The 16,185-nt window shown below is 47.4% G+C and overlaps 2 protein-coding genes across 2 annotated transcripts in view; one reads left to right on the top strand and one right to left on the bottom strand.

Moving 5' to 3' along the window:
* The window catches only part of EPB41 (erythrocyte membrane protein band 4.1), a 207,054-nt gene extending 192,501 nt beyond the window's left edge, over positions 1-14,553 (bottom strand). Inside the window, exon 1 of the mRNA XM_027864668.1 lies at positions 14,493-14,553. The gene's annotated coding sequence lies outside the window, so the exon portion shown is untranslated. The remainder of the gene's footprint in view (positions 1-14,492) is intronic.
* LOC114044962 (vegetative cell wall protein gp1-like) lies at positions 13,370-14,810 on the top strand. Its single transcript, XM_027864746.1, has 4 exons — positions 13,370-13,383; positions 13,931-14,174; positions 14,215-14,578; positions 14,659-14,810. The coding sequence occupies exons 1-4, from the start codon at positions 13,370-13,372 to the stop codon at positions 14,808-14,810; spliced, it is 774 nt and encodes a 257-aa protein (XP_027720547.1).
* Positions 14,811-16,185: the final 1,375 nt, after the last annotated feature.

Genomic DNA, 16,185 nt, shown 5'->3' with positions numbered 1-16,185 from the left:
GCAGAAACTGTTCTTTTTTTGTCTTTTCATCCCCCCAAGTATAACTAACTTATAAGTTATAAGCTTTTAAGTTATAAGCTAACACCCCAAGTATAGCAGCTCAGGGGCCGGTTCTTGAAGTCAACAGACGTAGATTCAAATCCTTCCCCTGACACTGAAGATATGGGACTCTAGGCATGTTACTTAACCAGAGCCTCAGTTTCCTCCTCTGTAAAGTGAGTATAAACGTTCTGTCCCCTTCACCTCACACCAGATTAAATGAGTTCTAAAATGCTTTGTGCATCTAAAATGCTCTGCAACCATGAAGCACGACATAAATAGGAGCTATCATTATTAATTATTATGATTATCATTATTAGCCTGCATGAGTGTTTTACTGCCTCAGTTGTTGGAGCTCACCCACTCCTCGTGGATGAGGGCTGCCTCTCCTCCCTGGAGTGGAAGACAGCCCACCTAGCAAAGTAGAACAAAGTTTTTGGGTGACTCCATTACCATAATTGTCTATAGTCACCACCCTACTTCCATCACCAAGAGTGCAGGGCTCCCCTCCCTAAAATGACCCAGGAGGGGCTGAGAGAGCGTAGTGTAACCAGGGCCAAACAATATAAGGTCAAGGTATCACCACCATCCCCAGGAATTTCTTCTGCACCAGGTATACAGACCTTATCTCTGATCCTAACCAGGCATTTCATCAACGATTATATCTTAATAATAGCTGATGTTTATGTCACATTTTTAAGCTTTGTAAGAGCATTGGTCTAGAGCTGGAAGGTATCTCAAAGAGCATCTCATCCAACCTCCCCATTTTACAGATGAGGAAACCGAGGCACAGAGGTTCAGGTAACTTGGCCGAGATCACAAAAGTAGGAAAGGGCAGAGGTAGATCCCCCGATTCCAAATCTAATTGCAATGGGTTTATAAAACATTTCATAGTCATTTGGCCTTCATGGAAATCTCATGCGAGAGGTACTATGTTATTATCCTCCTTTTAAAGGGGCAGCTAGGTGGCACCATAGTGCACAGAGCACTGGACCTGGAGTCTGGAAGACTCATCTTATCGAGTTCAAATCTGGTTCAGATACTTCCTAGCTGTGGCACCCTAGGCAAGTCACTTAACCCTGTTGCCTCAATTTCCTCATCTGTAAAATGAGCTGGAGGAGAAAATGACAAACTACTCCAGGATCTTTGCCAAGAAAACCCTAAATGGGGTCATAAAGAGTCAGACATGGGGCAGCTAGGTGGCCCAGTGGATAGAGCACTGGCCCTGAAGTCAGGAGGACCAGATTTCAAATCTGACCTCAGACCAAAACACTTGACACTTACTAGCTATGTGACCCTGGGCAAGTCACTTAACCCCAATTGCCTAAAAAAAAAAAAAAAGTCAGACACAATTGAACAATCCTTTTAAAGATGAGGAAACAGGCAAGATTAGTGATTTGTCCATGGTTCTGAGTATGTCACTCCTTTGCTCAAAAAGCCAGGACTGCTCTGCTGAAAGGCAGCTGTGCTATAGTAGAGGGAATATTTGAATTGGAATCAAAAGACCTGGATTCTGAGGCAGCTAGGTGACACAGTGGATAGAGCACTGGCTCTGGAGTTCAAGATTTGAACTGAGTTCAAATCCAGCCTCAGACACTTGATTCTTACTAGCTGTGTGATCCTGGGCAAGTCATTTAACTCCCAACTGCCTCACAAAAAAACAAAAACAAAAACAAAAAAAACACCACAAAAAACCTGGATTCAAGTCCAGTTCAGTCACTAAGACACTTAGTCGAATGACCTAGCTGTACAAAAGTTTCTTCATTTGTAAAATGGGGATAAGATTCCCCCAACAAAGTAGATGCTCATAAATTGGGGGATGGCTAAACCAAAAGTAATCCATGAAGGCAATGGAATATTTTGTTGTTGTTGACATTTTAGTTGTGTTCAACTCTTCCTGAGCCCATTTGGGGTTTTCTTGGTAAAGAGTGGTTTTCCATTTCCTCCTCCAGCTCATTTTACAGATGAAGAAACTGAGGCAAACAGGGTGAAGTGACTCACCCAGGGTCACCCAGGTAGGAAGTGTCTGAGACCAGATTTGACCTCAGAAAAATGAGTCTTCCAGACTCCAGGCCCAGCCTTTTATGCCCTATGGCTCCACTTAGCTGCCACTAATGGAATATTACCGTGATGTAAGATATGACAGATGTGATGAATACAAAGAATCTTGGAAAGATCTACATAAACTGATGCAGAGTGAAGTTAACAGAGCCAAGAAAACAATATACACAATGACCACTACAACAATAGACGAACCAAGAAGAAATCAGAAGTCAATGATGCAAAATTATAAAGAACAGGCATGTCTTGAAGGAAGAGATATGAGAAGTCACTCCCACCCCGCCCCTTTGCAGAAGTGGGAGGCCCCTCAGCATCATACACTGCACGTATTCTTATACTTTTTTATATATTTATCAGTAATGCTAATTTTCCCCTCTTTTTCTATTTTTATCTTTTAAAATACTATTTTTATAGGGGATGGCTCTCTGGAAGGAGAAAGGGAGGGACCCTGGTAAAAACTATGGTGATATGAAAAAAATCCATCAATAAAAACTGAAAATAATAATATTCCCCCTATCTACCTTGTTGAAGGAAGGAAGGAAGGAATTTTATTAAGTGACTATTTGTGTCAAGCACTGATTACGTAAATACAAAAGCTAAGACAGTCCATGCCCTCTAAGAGCTTACCTTTTAACAGAGAGAGGAAAAGACTTTGAAAACCTTTAAATGCTCAAAAAGTATGGACTCCCACTCACCTGCCCTTTTCTGAATCTCTGCGATACTTATGTCTGGGTCAATGCTGGATACATAGAAGCAGCTTGATTATTAAGGGTATGACAGTTTGGGAGGGGGATGTTTTGAAGACTATTAAGTAGCAAAGGCGTACAGTCTACTCCTCCCCTGCCTATACTGATTTTACCCTTCTCTGAATGCCCGTCACACTTGTGCCTAGCACTATGTGGGGCACCCAGCAGAAGCTGCTGACTGGTAGTTCTACAATTGAGTTTATTTCAATAATGTGTATCAAAAGTCTACTGCAAGCCAAGAAAACAATACACGCAGTAATTACCACAATGTGAAAGGAAAGATCAGCGACACACCAAAGAATCAAAAGTAAATGTAACAGGGGCAACTAAGTGGTGCAGTGGATGAGAGTGCTGGGTCTGGAGTCAAGAGGACCCCAGTTCAAATGTGACCTCAGACACTTACTAGCTCTGTGACCCCAGGCAAGACACTTGATCTCAATTGCCTCCAAAATAAATAAAGTAAATATAACAAAGTTGCAAACAGAATTCGAATGAAGACAGATGAGAAGATAGCCACAACCCAGCCCTTCATGGAAGTGGGAGGCATACAGGTATTACACGTTTTTTGACTTTTTCAATGAGGCAATCAGTTGTGATGACTTTTTTTCCTTTCAAAAAATACTATTTATCATGTGAGATGGTTCTCTGGGCAGAAGAGGGATAATTAGAAACAGAAAATATCAATTAAAATTTAATTTAAAAAGTAGCAAGAACAAAATTTTTTGTCTACTGCCCCAGGCACTCAATACAGGAGATACAAAGTTGTATGCGCATAGTTAATGATAACCCAAGTTTCCCTGACTTCCTTAAGTCTCAGCTGAAGTCATACCTTCTACAAAAGGTTTTTCTTGATCTCTCTGAATGCTTTCCCTCTGTTGTTCACCTCCACTTTACCCTGTTTGTAAGTCGCTGTTTGCATGTTATTTACCCCATTAGACCACGAGTTCCTTGAGACTTTTTTTTTTGTCTTTCTTTGCATTCCCAGAGTTTAGCACATCACCTAGCACATAGTAGGTGCTTAATAAATCATCTTGACTGACTGAAACAATACACAATAAATGCACAAGGTGGGAGAGGGGAAACAAAGTGTTTTTGTGAGATCTGAAGAAGGTGGAAGAAGGTCATTACTGACCATAGAAGGCAGGAAATTACAGATTCACAGAAGAATCCCCAGGGTTGAAAGGGACTACAGAGGCTTCCTAGTCCTACCCATCCATAACTGATCAAGAATTAATTCCCTCTACACCACACCCTTTCCAGAAAGACTTCTAGAGAGAGAGAACCTAGAATCTGAGGAGATACTGTGGGGGTGGGGAGGTGGAGTCAGAAGACCTGCATTCAAATTCCACCTCTGCTGCTTACTATGTGTCAGAGCCTCAATCTCCTCATTTTCCAAATGAGGATGTTGGCCTCCGAAGCCACCTCCTACTTTCAACCTGGGATCCTATCACCCATTCATTCCACTTTAAGAAAGCTCTAATCATTAAGAAATTATTTTTCTGACATCAAGTTTAAATCTCTTTTTGCAATTGCCATCCACTGCTCCTCATTCTGTCCTCTGGTGCATCATCATCATCATCATCATCACTTACAAATACTATCTCATTCCATCTTCACAACAACCCTGGGGGCTAGATGATATTATTATCTCTGTTTTTACAGATGAGGAAACTGAGTCAAACAGCACTTAAATGACTTGTCAGCATTATACAATATCTAGTGTTTGATGTAGAATTCGAATTCAGATCTTCGTGACTCCAAATCCAGCTCTCTATTCACTGGGCCACCTAGTTGCCCCTAGTAGTACCTGCTTAATGTTTCTTCTGTCTGACAGCCCTTCACATACTTGAAGGCAACTCTTTAAATTGTACTCACAGGACATGAGCTTCAGGTACTTCCCCACCCTGACTGTCCTCCTCCAGATGTCTTCCACCTTATCAATGTGATTCAAAAACTGTTGTACCCAGAACAGAATGACTCCTCCAGATATGAGAAGGGGAATGGCAAGGAAAGGGGGTGTAACAGAATATGTAAAGGGAAGCACAGAGTTCAGAGAGAAGCAGCTAAGAAGTATAATGAATAGATTGCTGGAGTTGGAATCAGGTAGGACTGAGTTCAAATCCAGCCTCAGATGCTGACTAGCTGTGTGACCCTAGGCAAGTCACTTACCCCTGTTTGCCTCAGTTTCCTCATCTGTCAAATGAGCTGGAGAAGGAAATGGCAAGCCACTCTAGTATCTTTGCAAAGATAACCCCAAACGGGGTCATCAAGAGTCAGACACAACTGAAACCACTGAACAACTTCATGACCACAGGCCCAGCACTCTAATCACTGCGCCACATTGCTGCCCCCAAAACACTATGTAAACAGAGGCAGCTAGGTGGCACAGTGGATAGAGTTCTGGCCTTGGAGTCAGAAGGACCTGAGTTCAAATCCTACCTCAGACATTTGAGACTTACTAGCTGTGTGACCCTGGGCAAGTCACTTAACCCCCCCCCCAAAAAAGAAAAGAAAAGAAACCACTATGTAAATGTTAGCTTTTTGTATTGTTAGAGAATAGTTTGAGATAGAGATACAGAGGATAGAGAGAGTCCAGATTGTACTTGAATACCAGCCTAAATAGTTTGATCTTTTCTCCAATGGACAACAAAGAGCCATTGAAGATTTAGGAGCAATCTTTGTGACCCATCCCAAAGTCACTAGAGAGGCAACTCAGAGACCATGGATTCCTGGTGGTGGCAGAAAGAGGTCACCTCAGAGTATAAAGGCAAACTGAATGGAGTAGCAGTTGAGGCTGTTTGGGGATGCCACAGTGTTTAGAATGGCCCTTCACAGACCCCCTACCTTGTACTGTCTTGTATCCATAACAGGGTCACAGGAGTTTGTACCTTGTAAACTGGGCCAATCATACAACCAAACCCCCAAGCAAAGGCACCTGGAGCTGCCTTGAATGGGAGTAAGCACCTCCTTACTAGAAACCCTCAAGCAGAGGCTACATGACCACTTAAGACCCAGCTCAGATGTTACCTCCTACAAAAAGCATTTTCTGATTCTCCCCCGTTACTAACACTCATCTTGAAATTACTTTTTATTGACTTATGTCACATGTAATATAATGTCCCCCACATGTAATATCTCCCAGTAAATACAAACTCATTGAGGACAAAGACTGCTTTCTGTTTTGTAACCTCAGTGCTGTGCACTTAATAAATATATGTTGGATTGAATTGTGATGTTGTAGATCTGGACTCCCAACCTGGAGTGCCCATCCCCTTGGGGAATGCAAGAAACTTATCAAGGGGGTATGGAGAATATGTGGTAAATGACCATATCAGCATCTTGAAACATTGCCCAAGGAGAACTGTTAGTGGAAAAAAACTGAGAGGTTGAACATGGAAAAATTTATGACACTATACCCAATAAAGTTTTCTTTATGAAAAATTCATCTCTTCCAAGCATATGCATGGTAAATTAGAACTTATTTGCTTTCATATAGAAAAGGGGGCAGGGGAAGATTTACTGAAAGCAAAGGGCAAAAAAACCACACACACAACTTAGAGCCTTTTTCTGTTAGTAAGGGAATTTGGAAGGGAAGGGGGCTATTGGGAAGTGTCAGTTTACCAGGACAAAGTCTCCCCACAAATTTCAAAGAAAAGGAAGGACCCACAAACACAACAAAACCAGAGTCCCCTCTACAACTTGAAAAGGCAGCTTTTTAATGATTGTAGTGCAGAAATTCAACGAATATCCCTAGACTCCCAGAGGCCTCCCCACCCTACCTCCTGGCACCCTCTCCCCCAAACAAACCTGTTAGACCAGGCTGCTCTTGGCAGAACCCCCTCAACCTGAAAAAGTGACCAGACACCTGCTCTAATTACCTCTCAAATGGAAAGAAACCCACGGAGTCTTGGCCTAGCCCCAGCGTCCACATTTCTGAGGCAAGATTTGAACATGGTATTCAGGACTCAGAACACACTATTCACTGTGCTACCTAGCTGACCTAAGGGAAGAGTGTAGGCTGTGCCTGGCACATTTTGTTATTCAATTGTGTTTAACTCCTCAGTACCCTGTGGACCAACCATCCATAGGGTTTTCTTGGCAAAGATATTGGGGTGGTTTGTCATTTCCTTCTCCAGTTTCAGACAGGGGTTAAAAGACTTGCCCAGAGTCACAGAGCTAGTAAGTGTCTGGGGTCAGATTTGAACTCTGATCTTTCTGGTCTTTCTGACTCCGGGTCCAATGTTCTATCTACTTTGCTACCTAGCTGCGCCCTGCCCCCCCCCACATACATAGTAGGTGCTTAATAAATGTTGATTGATTGATTGAAATCAGCACCCCTAGATTCCAGTATGGACTCCAGTACTAACTTGGTGTAACACTGGCCAAGTCACTTTCTCCCATTGGCCCTTAGTTTCCCTCATCTGCAAAACAAAAAGATTTGGACTAGTTGTAGGATTTAGGTCAAGAAGGAACCTTAGAGATCATCTAGTTTGTTTCTGAGATGAGGAAACTGAAATCCAAAAAAGAAGACAATATCTTGCCCTAGGTCAGACAAGTAATAAGTAAACCAATTCAACCTTCCATTATTCAATGCCTATTGTGTCCCAGTCACAGTAGATAAAAGGCAAAGAAGTTTACTTTTTCACAAAAGGGAAAAAAGAGGTAGAGAGATCAGTAACTACAAAATAAATTCAAAGTAATTTGGGGGGCAGGAGGAGGGGAAGGAGTGAGAGGGCACTAGGAGCAGAGGAATCAGGAAAGGTCATTGGGAGGAGGTAGTGAGGAGCTGAACCTGCAAGGGAGCCAAGGATTTCCAGAGCCAGAGACAAAGAGGGACAGTGCTCCAGCTCAGGGCAGGGGGCAGCCTATGTAAATAATGGAGGAAGGTCATCTGTTCCCATACTCCCTCTCTTCCACCTGGCTGATTGCTAAAGTCCCTTCGCATATGCCGTTTTATAATCGAGAGATAAATAAATGCTCAGGTTTCTCCAGGATGGTCCTTCTACCTTTGGCGATGTATTGCAAGACTCACTCTTGCTTCCAGAGACCAGTCCCAGATCCATCCCAATATTCCCTTGAGGAAATTCTTTCTCACATTTCCTCCCTGAGTCCAGAGAGGCCATCTCGGGATGTGCCCAAAGAATCATGGAACCCTAGGAATGGAAGAGCCCCCACCCCACCTGAAGAATGAGTCCCTTCAGAGCATATGACATGTGACCAGCCAGCATCTGCTTGAACACTCTGACAACAGAGACCTCACTACCTTCTGAAGCAACTCATTCCATTTTTAAATTATTTTAATTGTTAGGAAGGTCTTCTGCCTCCTTAAAACGTCCCTTCCTGGCCTTAGTTCTCCCTTCTGGGGCTCAGTGAAAAAAGGTCTAATATCTTTTCCTCCTGACCCTTCAGACATTATAGTGCCTCTATCAGTCAATCAATGCAAGCACCTGCAATATGTCCTACACTGTGGGCAAAAGTGAAAAAATGGTCCCTGGTCTCAAGGAGTTTACATTCAAGAGAAAGGGAAGGGAATAAGCATTTATATAAAATCTACTATGTGCCAGGCATTGTGCTAAGCACTTTTTACAAATATTGTCTCATTTGATTCTTCCAACAACCCAGGGAGGCAGGTGCTAATATCATTCTCATTTTACAAGCGAGGAAACTGAGTCCCAGGGAAGTAGTGACTCACCCAAAGTCACACAGGTAGCAGATAAGCATCAAAGGCAGGATTTGAACCCAGGACCTCTGACTGCAGGGCTCTTGATCTTTCCATTGTACCATACCACTTCCCTATATCAGGAGGTTCCTCTGTCTGTACAGCCTAAGATTAAATGAGCAAGTTCAGGAAGGAGGGACGAGCAGGCAGAGAGGACTCCATGGAACACAGAACTAAGCACCATGCCCCAGAGCTGAGTACCTTCATCTCCACCTTCCCTTTGAACTGATTCTTTTTATATGGTATTCCCCCCACTATTGGAATGTAAACTCCTCAAGCACAGAGATCTTTTCCTAGTGCTTGGCACACAATAAGCCCTTAATTAACTGCTGGTTGACTGATTGACCGGTACAGGCAACTCCCAGGTGAAGAATTTCCCTCCACCTGTGCAAGTTTATATCTCCTCTGCATTTTAATCTTAGAGAGTTGCAGCAGAGCACTGAGAGGACCAGAGACTTGTCCAGGGTCACACAGCCAGCAAGTGTCAGAGGCTGGACTTCAACCCAGGTCTTCCTGATTTTGAGGCCAGCTCTCCGTATAATACAGAATGCTGCCTCCCATACAAGACAGTTATACAAAATCTATTAAGAACCGGGCAGGAACGAAGGGATTCCCCAGCCAGTTGTTTCAGGAGGCCAAACCCCCTCTCCTGAGATTACAATGTTCCTCTAAATAGACAAGACGCACGATGGAACCAAGAGTTCCTTGGCCACTCCAGAGTCCATGACTAGCTCCAGAGCAGGAGAGCCATTAACCCAGCCCCTTCCTCCTGGTCTCTTGACTCCCCTCCCTCCGAGTTCAGGCTCAGCCAGCATTTATGGTCATCTCCCAAGGCTGAGTCTACACCAATACCTCTGCCCTCTGGCTGGATCAACTCCCCTTAGAAGCCATTTCGCTAGGCCAGTACTCACCCAGAACAGAGGCAGCCAGGTCACAGAGCCCCAGGGAGGGGGATGGAGATCCATTGGACAGGCACAGAAGCACATGGAAAAGAAAAAGACACTGGTGAGCCACCCAACAAACGAGTCCTTTGTGACCCCCACCCTCAAATTAAACTGTTTTCCCTAGACCAGAAAATCAGTTAGTATCTAATCTGTACACAGATTGTTGAACCCGGGGGGGATGGACCCCTTGAGGTAAGGAAGTGGTTTCATTTTGCACTTTTATCTCCAGAAGGATACCAGGTACACAGTAAGGGCTTAATAATTGCTTGTTAAACTGGGTTGAATTGGATTGGGATTAGGTAGAGGTGATCTGGACCCTCCCCTACTCCTGGACTGGGTAGCACATCTTTTTGGCAGCTTGGCATCCTCTTGGCACTAACTAATGAAGTGCAGAAGGGACAAAAGAACATGGAATTTCAATTCAGAACACTTGGGTTCAAATGCCAGCTCTTCCATTTTCCATTTGGGAGACCTTGGGGAAGCTCCAACTTTTCTGGCCTCAGCTTCTCTTGCCACGTGACAGAGTTGGACTAGGGGGCCAACCAATGCTTTTCCAGCTCTAAAACTTATTAATCTCCCAAAAGTCTTTGGTGACCAAACGGGAATCGAGAGGGTTAGAAGTGGCAGGTGAGTCCCTTCCGTGGGAATCCACCAAGGACATACAATGCCATGAGGCTTAGGGGACTGAAAACATAGATTCTGGTCTCTCATGGAGCAATTAATTTCCCCACTCCACACCTGTTTTTCTCAGCCATAAAATGGAATGATTCCTGTTCCAAGATCTTAAATTCTTCAGAAGAAATTTGACTCATGTTTAACCTTCCCTTTGGGAAGAGGTGAGTTGTACAAAGATGGCTGTGAGACCATGTCACTTAATTCGCAGTGCCTTACCGCCCCCCCCATTACACATTTGCTGTTTCACATGTTTTGCAGCAAGTCGAGACTTTCATGGATATCAAATTAACAGAAATTTCCTTCCCTTTCCCTGCTCTCAGACCTGTTCTCCAACCTCAAACTACTTCCCTAAGTCCTGATCCTGACCCAGCCTCTGTTCTTCCTCCTCCTCCCTTCATTCACGCTAATTCCCTTCCTCCAGCAATTACCCCAGTCCGAGACCCAGGAATTCCCCAGCCTGACCCTGCAATAGAGACTGGGAGGGGACAGCTCCCAGCCCCGAACTTTGCCCAGCTTCCTTCTGAGACACATTGCAGCAAGCCTGGGCAGGCCAGACAGAGGCGGCAGAGAGGATCCGGGCAAACTCAGGGACTGGAGTGGCAGAGCGCCCAACACGTCCCTCGCCCCCTCCCTTGGAGAGAGCAGAGCCAGGGGGGTCAATCCAGGCCGCTAGGGGAGCAGCTCCCAGGTCTCGGACAGCAGGCGCACCAAGTGGTGCCCAGCTTTCCACCCCCTCCAGGCTCCGCCCCCGGCCTCCCGGGGAGAGGACGAGATGGGCCCCCCAGACACTCCCTATCAGTCCCCTGACTGCCGCAGAACCCTGGAGGGAGGGATGGGGCTGGCGGCTAGGGACTGCAGGAAGGGGGGACCCAGGGCTCCGAGGGCACACGATAGAGTGTGCTTCCTCCTCCGGCGGGTTGTCCGGTTGTCCCGGGCTCCCCCAGCGGGGACTGCGTCAGAGCCGCACCCCAGCGCCGCTGCAGGAACCGAGAAGGGGGTTAGACCCAGAATCCCACCCCGTTTCCCTTGGGAAACCAAGAACACAGGGGGCTCAAGAGTGTCCTGGCAGGCCACAGGGCCCCCCCTCCCCACCCACCCCAAGTCCCTTTCCTGTTTCGGGTCCTAGTGCTGACCCCCCCACCCCGACCCCGGAGTTTCTGAGTTCAGAGTTGACTCAGAGCAGATTCCACGCATAGCGTTTGGAGCCGAGCTGGGGTGGGGAGGGGGGTGGGAAGAGGATGGAGTTGGAGGAGAAGGGGAGAGCTGGTCTGCAGCCTGCCCCCGCAGAACTGATCCTCTGAGGGCCCCTTCTCGGGAGACACCCTTACAGTACGGAGGGGTCTCCCCCAGCGAAGGAAAGCACATGAAGGTAGCAGCTTCACCTGCCCAAGAGAGGTACAGAAGCTCTACTTCCCACCCCACCCCTACTCCCACCCCCTACACATACACAAACCATCCACATCCACAGTAAATCCCTGTTTCTCTTTTGAAAATAATTCAATACTCTACCCTGGGGAAGATTGGCGGGCCCCCACCAAAGCCAGGAAGGGCTGGGAGCACTAGACTCTTCCTCGGCCACCTAGAATCCACCAGGCTCCGACCATTCTCCAGTCTAGCAGAGTATTAGTGCCCTCCTGACTTCACATGGTCAGTAACTGTCCAGACTCAGAATCACCAGCGCATGGATGTTCTTGTGACAGCCCCAGGCTGGCAGTCAGCTGGCCCTAATCCAATCTGCAATGGGGGAGGCCACAGCCCCTCCCATGAGGCTCCACCCCCCTTGAGTTGGGGCGGGGAGCAAGGGGGCAGAGAGCTTTGACATCTTAAACGGAACCCCTAGGGGGCTGTAAAGCTGGCAAAGAGCCAATAAGGAAATTCCACAGAAGAAGGGGGGGGGGCAGCCGTGAACAAAGCTGGAGGGATGCACTAGATGAACTGGGAAGATGGGGCCGCTTAGTTTTGCCCTTAGTAGTTATATGGGGTAGGGGAACAAGACCCAGGGACCGAAGAATTGGGGAAGTAGGTTCAGGAGATCAATGCCAACCTGACCCCCAAGACAGAGTTGGAGAACCAGTCAGGAGAACCTCAGTCTCTGCCCTGCACAACCAGGCAGACCAACCAGAACCCCACCCTGCCTCTCCAGGAGCTGCCGAGGGAGGGAGTGAACAGAGGGAAATTGGTAATGTCTCATCTTTAAAGACCGCAAATTTGAAGGAGGGGGGTGGAATCCCCAGAGCTTTCCCCTCTTGCATTCACCTCAAACCAAAAAAGTGGAAAGCTATATTTAACAGCTTCTAGCTCCTTCCACCCATTCTGCTCCCTAGATTCACAGCACCAAAGAAAAAATCCTTCCCTCTGACTGCCAATCTCCTTTTTCCCTTCTCCTTCCCTCTCCACAGCTAGCAAACTCACTCCTGGTGCCTCTGCCTTCTTCCTTTCACACCTGAAATATCATAGTTTACCAGAACGAAAATCTGCCAAAGAGACAATCCAGTACAACTCCCTCATTTGAAAGGGGAGTAAACTGAGGCCCAGGGAGAGAAAACCCAAGGTCACACAAGGGCAGAGCTTGGCCTAGAATCTAGCACCTCTCATTTCACTCTGCTCCATCCTCCTCTCCTCATGCCAAATGCACGTCCTCTCCCTCTATCAGATTGCCTCTCAAGTCGAGTTAAACCTCAATTCCCACCTAAACTCAGTGCCTCTAGTTATCCTGTTCCAGACTCACAGAATTTCCGAGTTGGAAGGAAACTTAATAGGCTGACCAATAATACCATCTACAAAATCCCCAACAAATGGTCACCTAGCTTTTTTTGGAAGACCTCCAGTAATGGGGAACTCATTACCTTCATTCAAGACAGCCCATTCCAATTTGTCCACTTCCTAAAGATTAGGAATTTCTTCCTTGGGAGAGAGACTCTCTTCACTGATTAGTCTGGAGTACTGTACCCTGGGGTGCTTAATAAACAGAAACTAACCCGATTGGCCGCTGGGGAGCGGGGTAGTTAAAGGTTTCATCTCTGATCTCTATAGAGCCTCAGCCCCACCTATTAGTATCCCAGGGCTCTGGAAGGAATTCACAGATCCTCCAACACCCAGCTCTCCGCTCCCCCCTCCCCCCAAGCAGTACCCCTGACGAAAAGTAATCGAGGCACTACCAGACTGACTCAGGTCAGCCACAGGGAATGGGCGGAAGGAGGTGAGGTGAGGAACAGGTTTGATACCAAAGACCTCAGCGCGGAGAAGGTTCATTCCTCGGATCAGAACAATTCCAGGTATCCTACCTAATAAACTCAAGCCTTTCTGACCCCCCAGCCTGGTTGACTCAAGGCTAATTTGTGAAGCAGCTGGAGATTTTAATTTTTTCCCCATTTTCAGAACACTCTTCCTTTCTCTCAGGAACCCCTAGCCTCTCCTCTAGGCCTTAGGAGGTGGTGGTGCCCGGGGACCAGGGATACTAGACCCCGGCCAGGGAAAGGATGTGTGCTTTCTCGGTGGCTCCACAGCGACTCGCTTAAAAATAGGGAAGCCCTGGGGCTCAGTGCATTTTCCCAACACCCATTGTTCCACCCCCAGAGTTCTCGAAAGTCACTCTACAACGGTCCCTTCTCACTCACAGGAGCTCAACCTTGAACTTGGAAGGGTTCCAATCCCTATCAAGAAAAGGTGAAAGCGATCTCAGAGTTCAACTCCGACAGTACGAAGTGAGGGGGGAGGGAGTGTGACTCCGGGTGTGGAGACCCTAGCAGAACGCGCAGCGGAGAGAGGGAGAGAAGACAGGGCGGGCAGGAGAGCGCTCCCGTCCAGCTCTGTCCGTCTCGGTTGAGTGAGTCGTGCGCTCCATTCCTCCCCACCACCGCTCCCACATTCCCTAGACTCAAAGTCAGTTACATAAGCCCAAGGAGCGCGGCAGCGGGGAGCGGGGCAGGCTCACACTGGGGCCGCCTCTACGCCTTAGGACCGCCCGGCCCGGCCAGCCCTGCGGAGGCAGTAACTTGGAGAGGCGGCCACCCGGTGCACCATTCTGCAGGAGGACGGAGACAGTCGCCAGATGCGCAGCTCCGCCCCTTCCCCCTCCAGCTGTTCCCTCGTTCCGCTTAGCCCTAGCCTGGGTCCCCCGCCCCCTCTCCGGATTCCAGGACGCCCCTCCAGCACTCCCAACCCCGGCCTCTGCCCTCCTGCACATTCTGACTTCGAACTCCTGACTCCCCACCTACCCTGGGGCCCGCACCCTCTCCCCGCTGACCCACCCCTGAACCCCAGAAGCTCGGGCCCTCCCCCCCCCCAACTTGGACGTCTCAGGCTCACCTGGCCGGAGCAGAGCTGGACGGGGCTCGGGGAGGAGCCGCGCCCGGCCGACCCGGGCCGCGCTGGACTCTTAACTCTCCTGCACTGTCGCCCTTTAAGAGTCGCTGGCCACTTTGCCTGCGCCCTGGGCCTCCACCTGCACTGACGGGGCAACTCTGACGCTCAGACCCCGCCCCAGAGCCCGGAAAGCTCCTTGATTGGCCTAAGCCGCTGCCTATCGCCGGCACGGAGGGGAAGGTGGGGCGGAGGAGTCTGAGCGCTACAGAGGGGCAGGGTCTTGGGGTCTCAGGTGTGGCCCCCGCCCCCTTCCCGGTCTAAGAACTCTTGGAGAAGGAGCAGCCCTAGAACTGGGACGGCCAAGAGGGGAGGGGGAGGAAAAAAAAAATCTATAGTAGGGGCCCTCTGATTGGCTAATAAGATCTTTGCTGTGATATGACGTAATGGTGACGCCATCCACCACATGGCGGTGTCCCTATGACTGTAACTCCAAGGGGGAGGTTGATCCGGAAGGCCAGGAGGTCAGTACAGGTTTGGGACCAAAGATGCCAGCCAGGCTTTAGAACAGTATCAAAAAATAAATAAATAAATAAATAAAAAATAGATAGATACAAAAGTTAAAAAAAAAAAACAGTATCACCTTCATCGTGAGTAAAGGGTGCTCTTTCTGTAAGCCACCCCACTAAACAGCACTCTTCCTGCTCCTCACCCCTAATTTCTACACTCTGCTTTCTCCCCTCAGATTCTCCTAACTCCTGTCTGTATTCTTTCCCGCTGCAGAGGCTCCAGCCTCTGCCCAGGTATCCTATCTGATAATTCCGAGCCCTTCTTGACCCATCAGCCTGGTTGATTCAAGGCAAATTTGTGAAGCAGTTGAAGATTTTAATTTTCTCCCCATTTTCAAGATCCTCCTCCTTTTTCTCAGGAGTTCTGTGCCATTAGTTCCAGGACCCAGATTCCCCATTTCATTGCCCCACCAGGGCCTGTCTTGGCCTCTTGCCTTCTCCCATTCAATAAACACTTATTAAGGACCTACTGTGTGCTAGACACAGTCAGAGATAAGAGATGAAGGATTCACTGTGCCTCCACTAATAGAACTTACAGTCTGGTAGGGGGCATGACACAAAGACAAACAAGTAAGTTCTCCTTTCCTGCCAGTCTGTCTATTCCTTCTAAGTCTTCTTTGTCCTAAGGGGGAGGCTCCAATCGTCCTGATCTATACCTTGCCACTGGACTCAGGTGTCTCCAGAGGAGAAAGTGAGGCTGGTGACTGCACAGCCCTCCCTCACTTAAATCCAATTCACTTGCAAGTCATGCCATCACCTTCCTGCTGTCATGGTCCTCTTCAAGAACGAAAGACAAACAGCAGCAACCTTTGTCCTGAACCTTTCTCTCTTCTCTATTTACAAAGCCTCTCTTAGTGATCTCATCAGCTCTCATGTGTTCAATGATTATCTCAATGTAAATGACTCCCAAATCTATATATCCAAACCTCATCTCTTTCCTGAGTTCATATTCCTCCCCACAACCTCCTACTAGATATCTCCAATTGGAGTACTGAGTACTCAGTTTTTTTATTATAGGTATCTCAAACTCAAAATGTAAAAAAAAAAAAAAAATAGACTAAGTTCAGAAATTCTGGCTCGCTATGGTCCATGGGGTCATGAAGAGCAGGACACCATTGAATGACTGAACA

Source organism: Vombatus ursinus, unplaced genomic scaffold, assembly GCF_900497805.2.
Source record: "Vombatus ursinus unplaced genomic scaffold, bare-nosed wombat genome assembly UNPS02014775.1, whole genome shotgun sequence".
Classification (NCBI taxonomy): Eukaryota; Metazoa; Chordata; class Mammalia; order Diprotodontia; family Vombatidae; genus Vombatus; species Vombatus ursinus.
This window is presented reverse-complemented; position numbering and strand designations above follow the sequence as displayed.

What these genes read in the sequence shown, in the direction of transcription:
- LOC114044962 (XM_027864746.1), top strand. An exon ending in CGGCCAGCCCTGCGGAGGCA is followed by an intron (nt 14,175 to 14,214) that starts GTAACTTGGAGA and finishes ACCATTCTGCAG; the next exon opens with GAGGACGGAGACAGTCGCCA. An exon ending in ACTCTTAACTCTCCTGCACT is followed by an intron (nt 14,579 to 14,658) that starts GTCGCCCTTTAA and finishes TCTGACGCTCAG; the next exon opens with ACCCCGCCCCAGAGCCCGGA.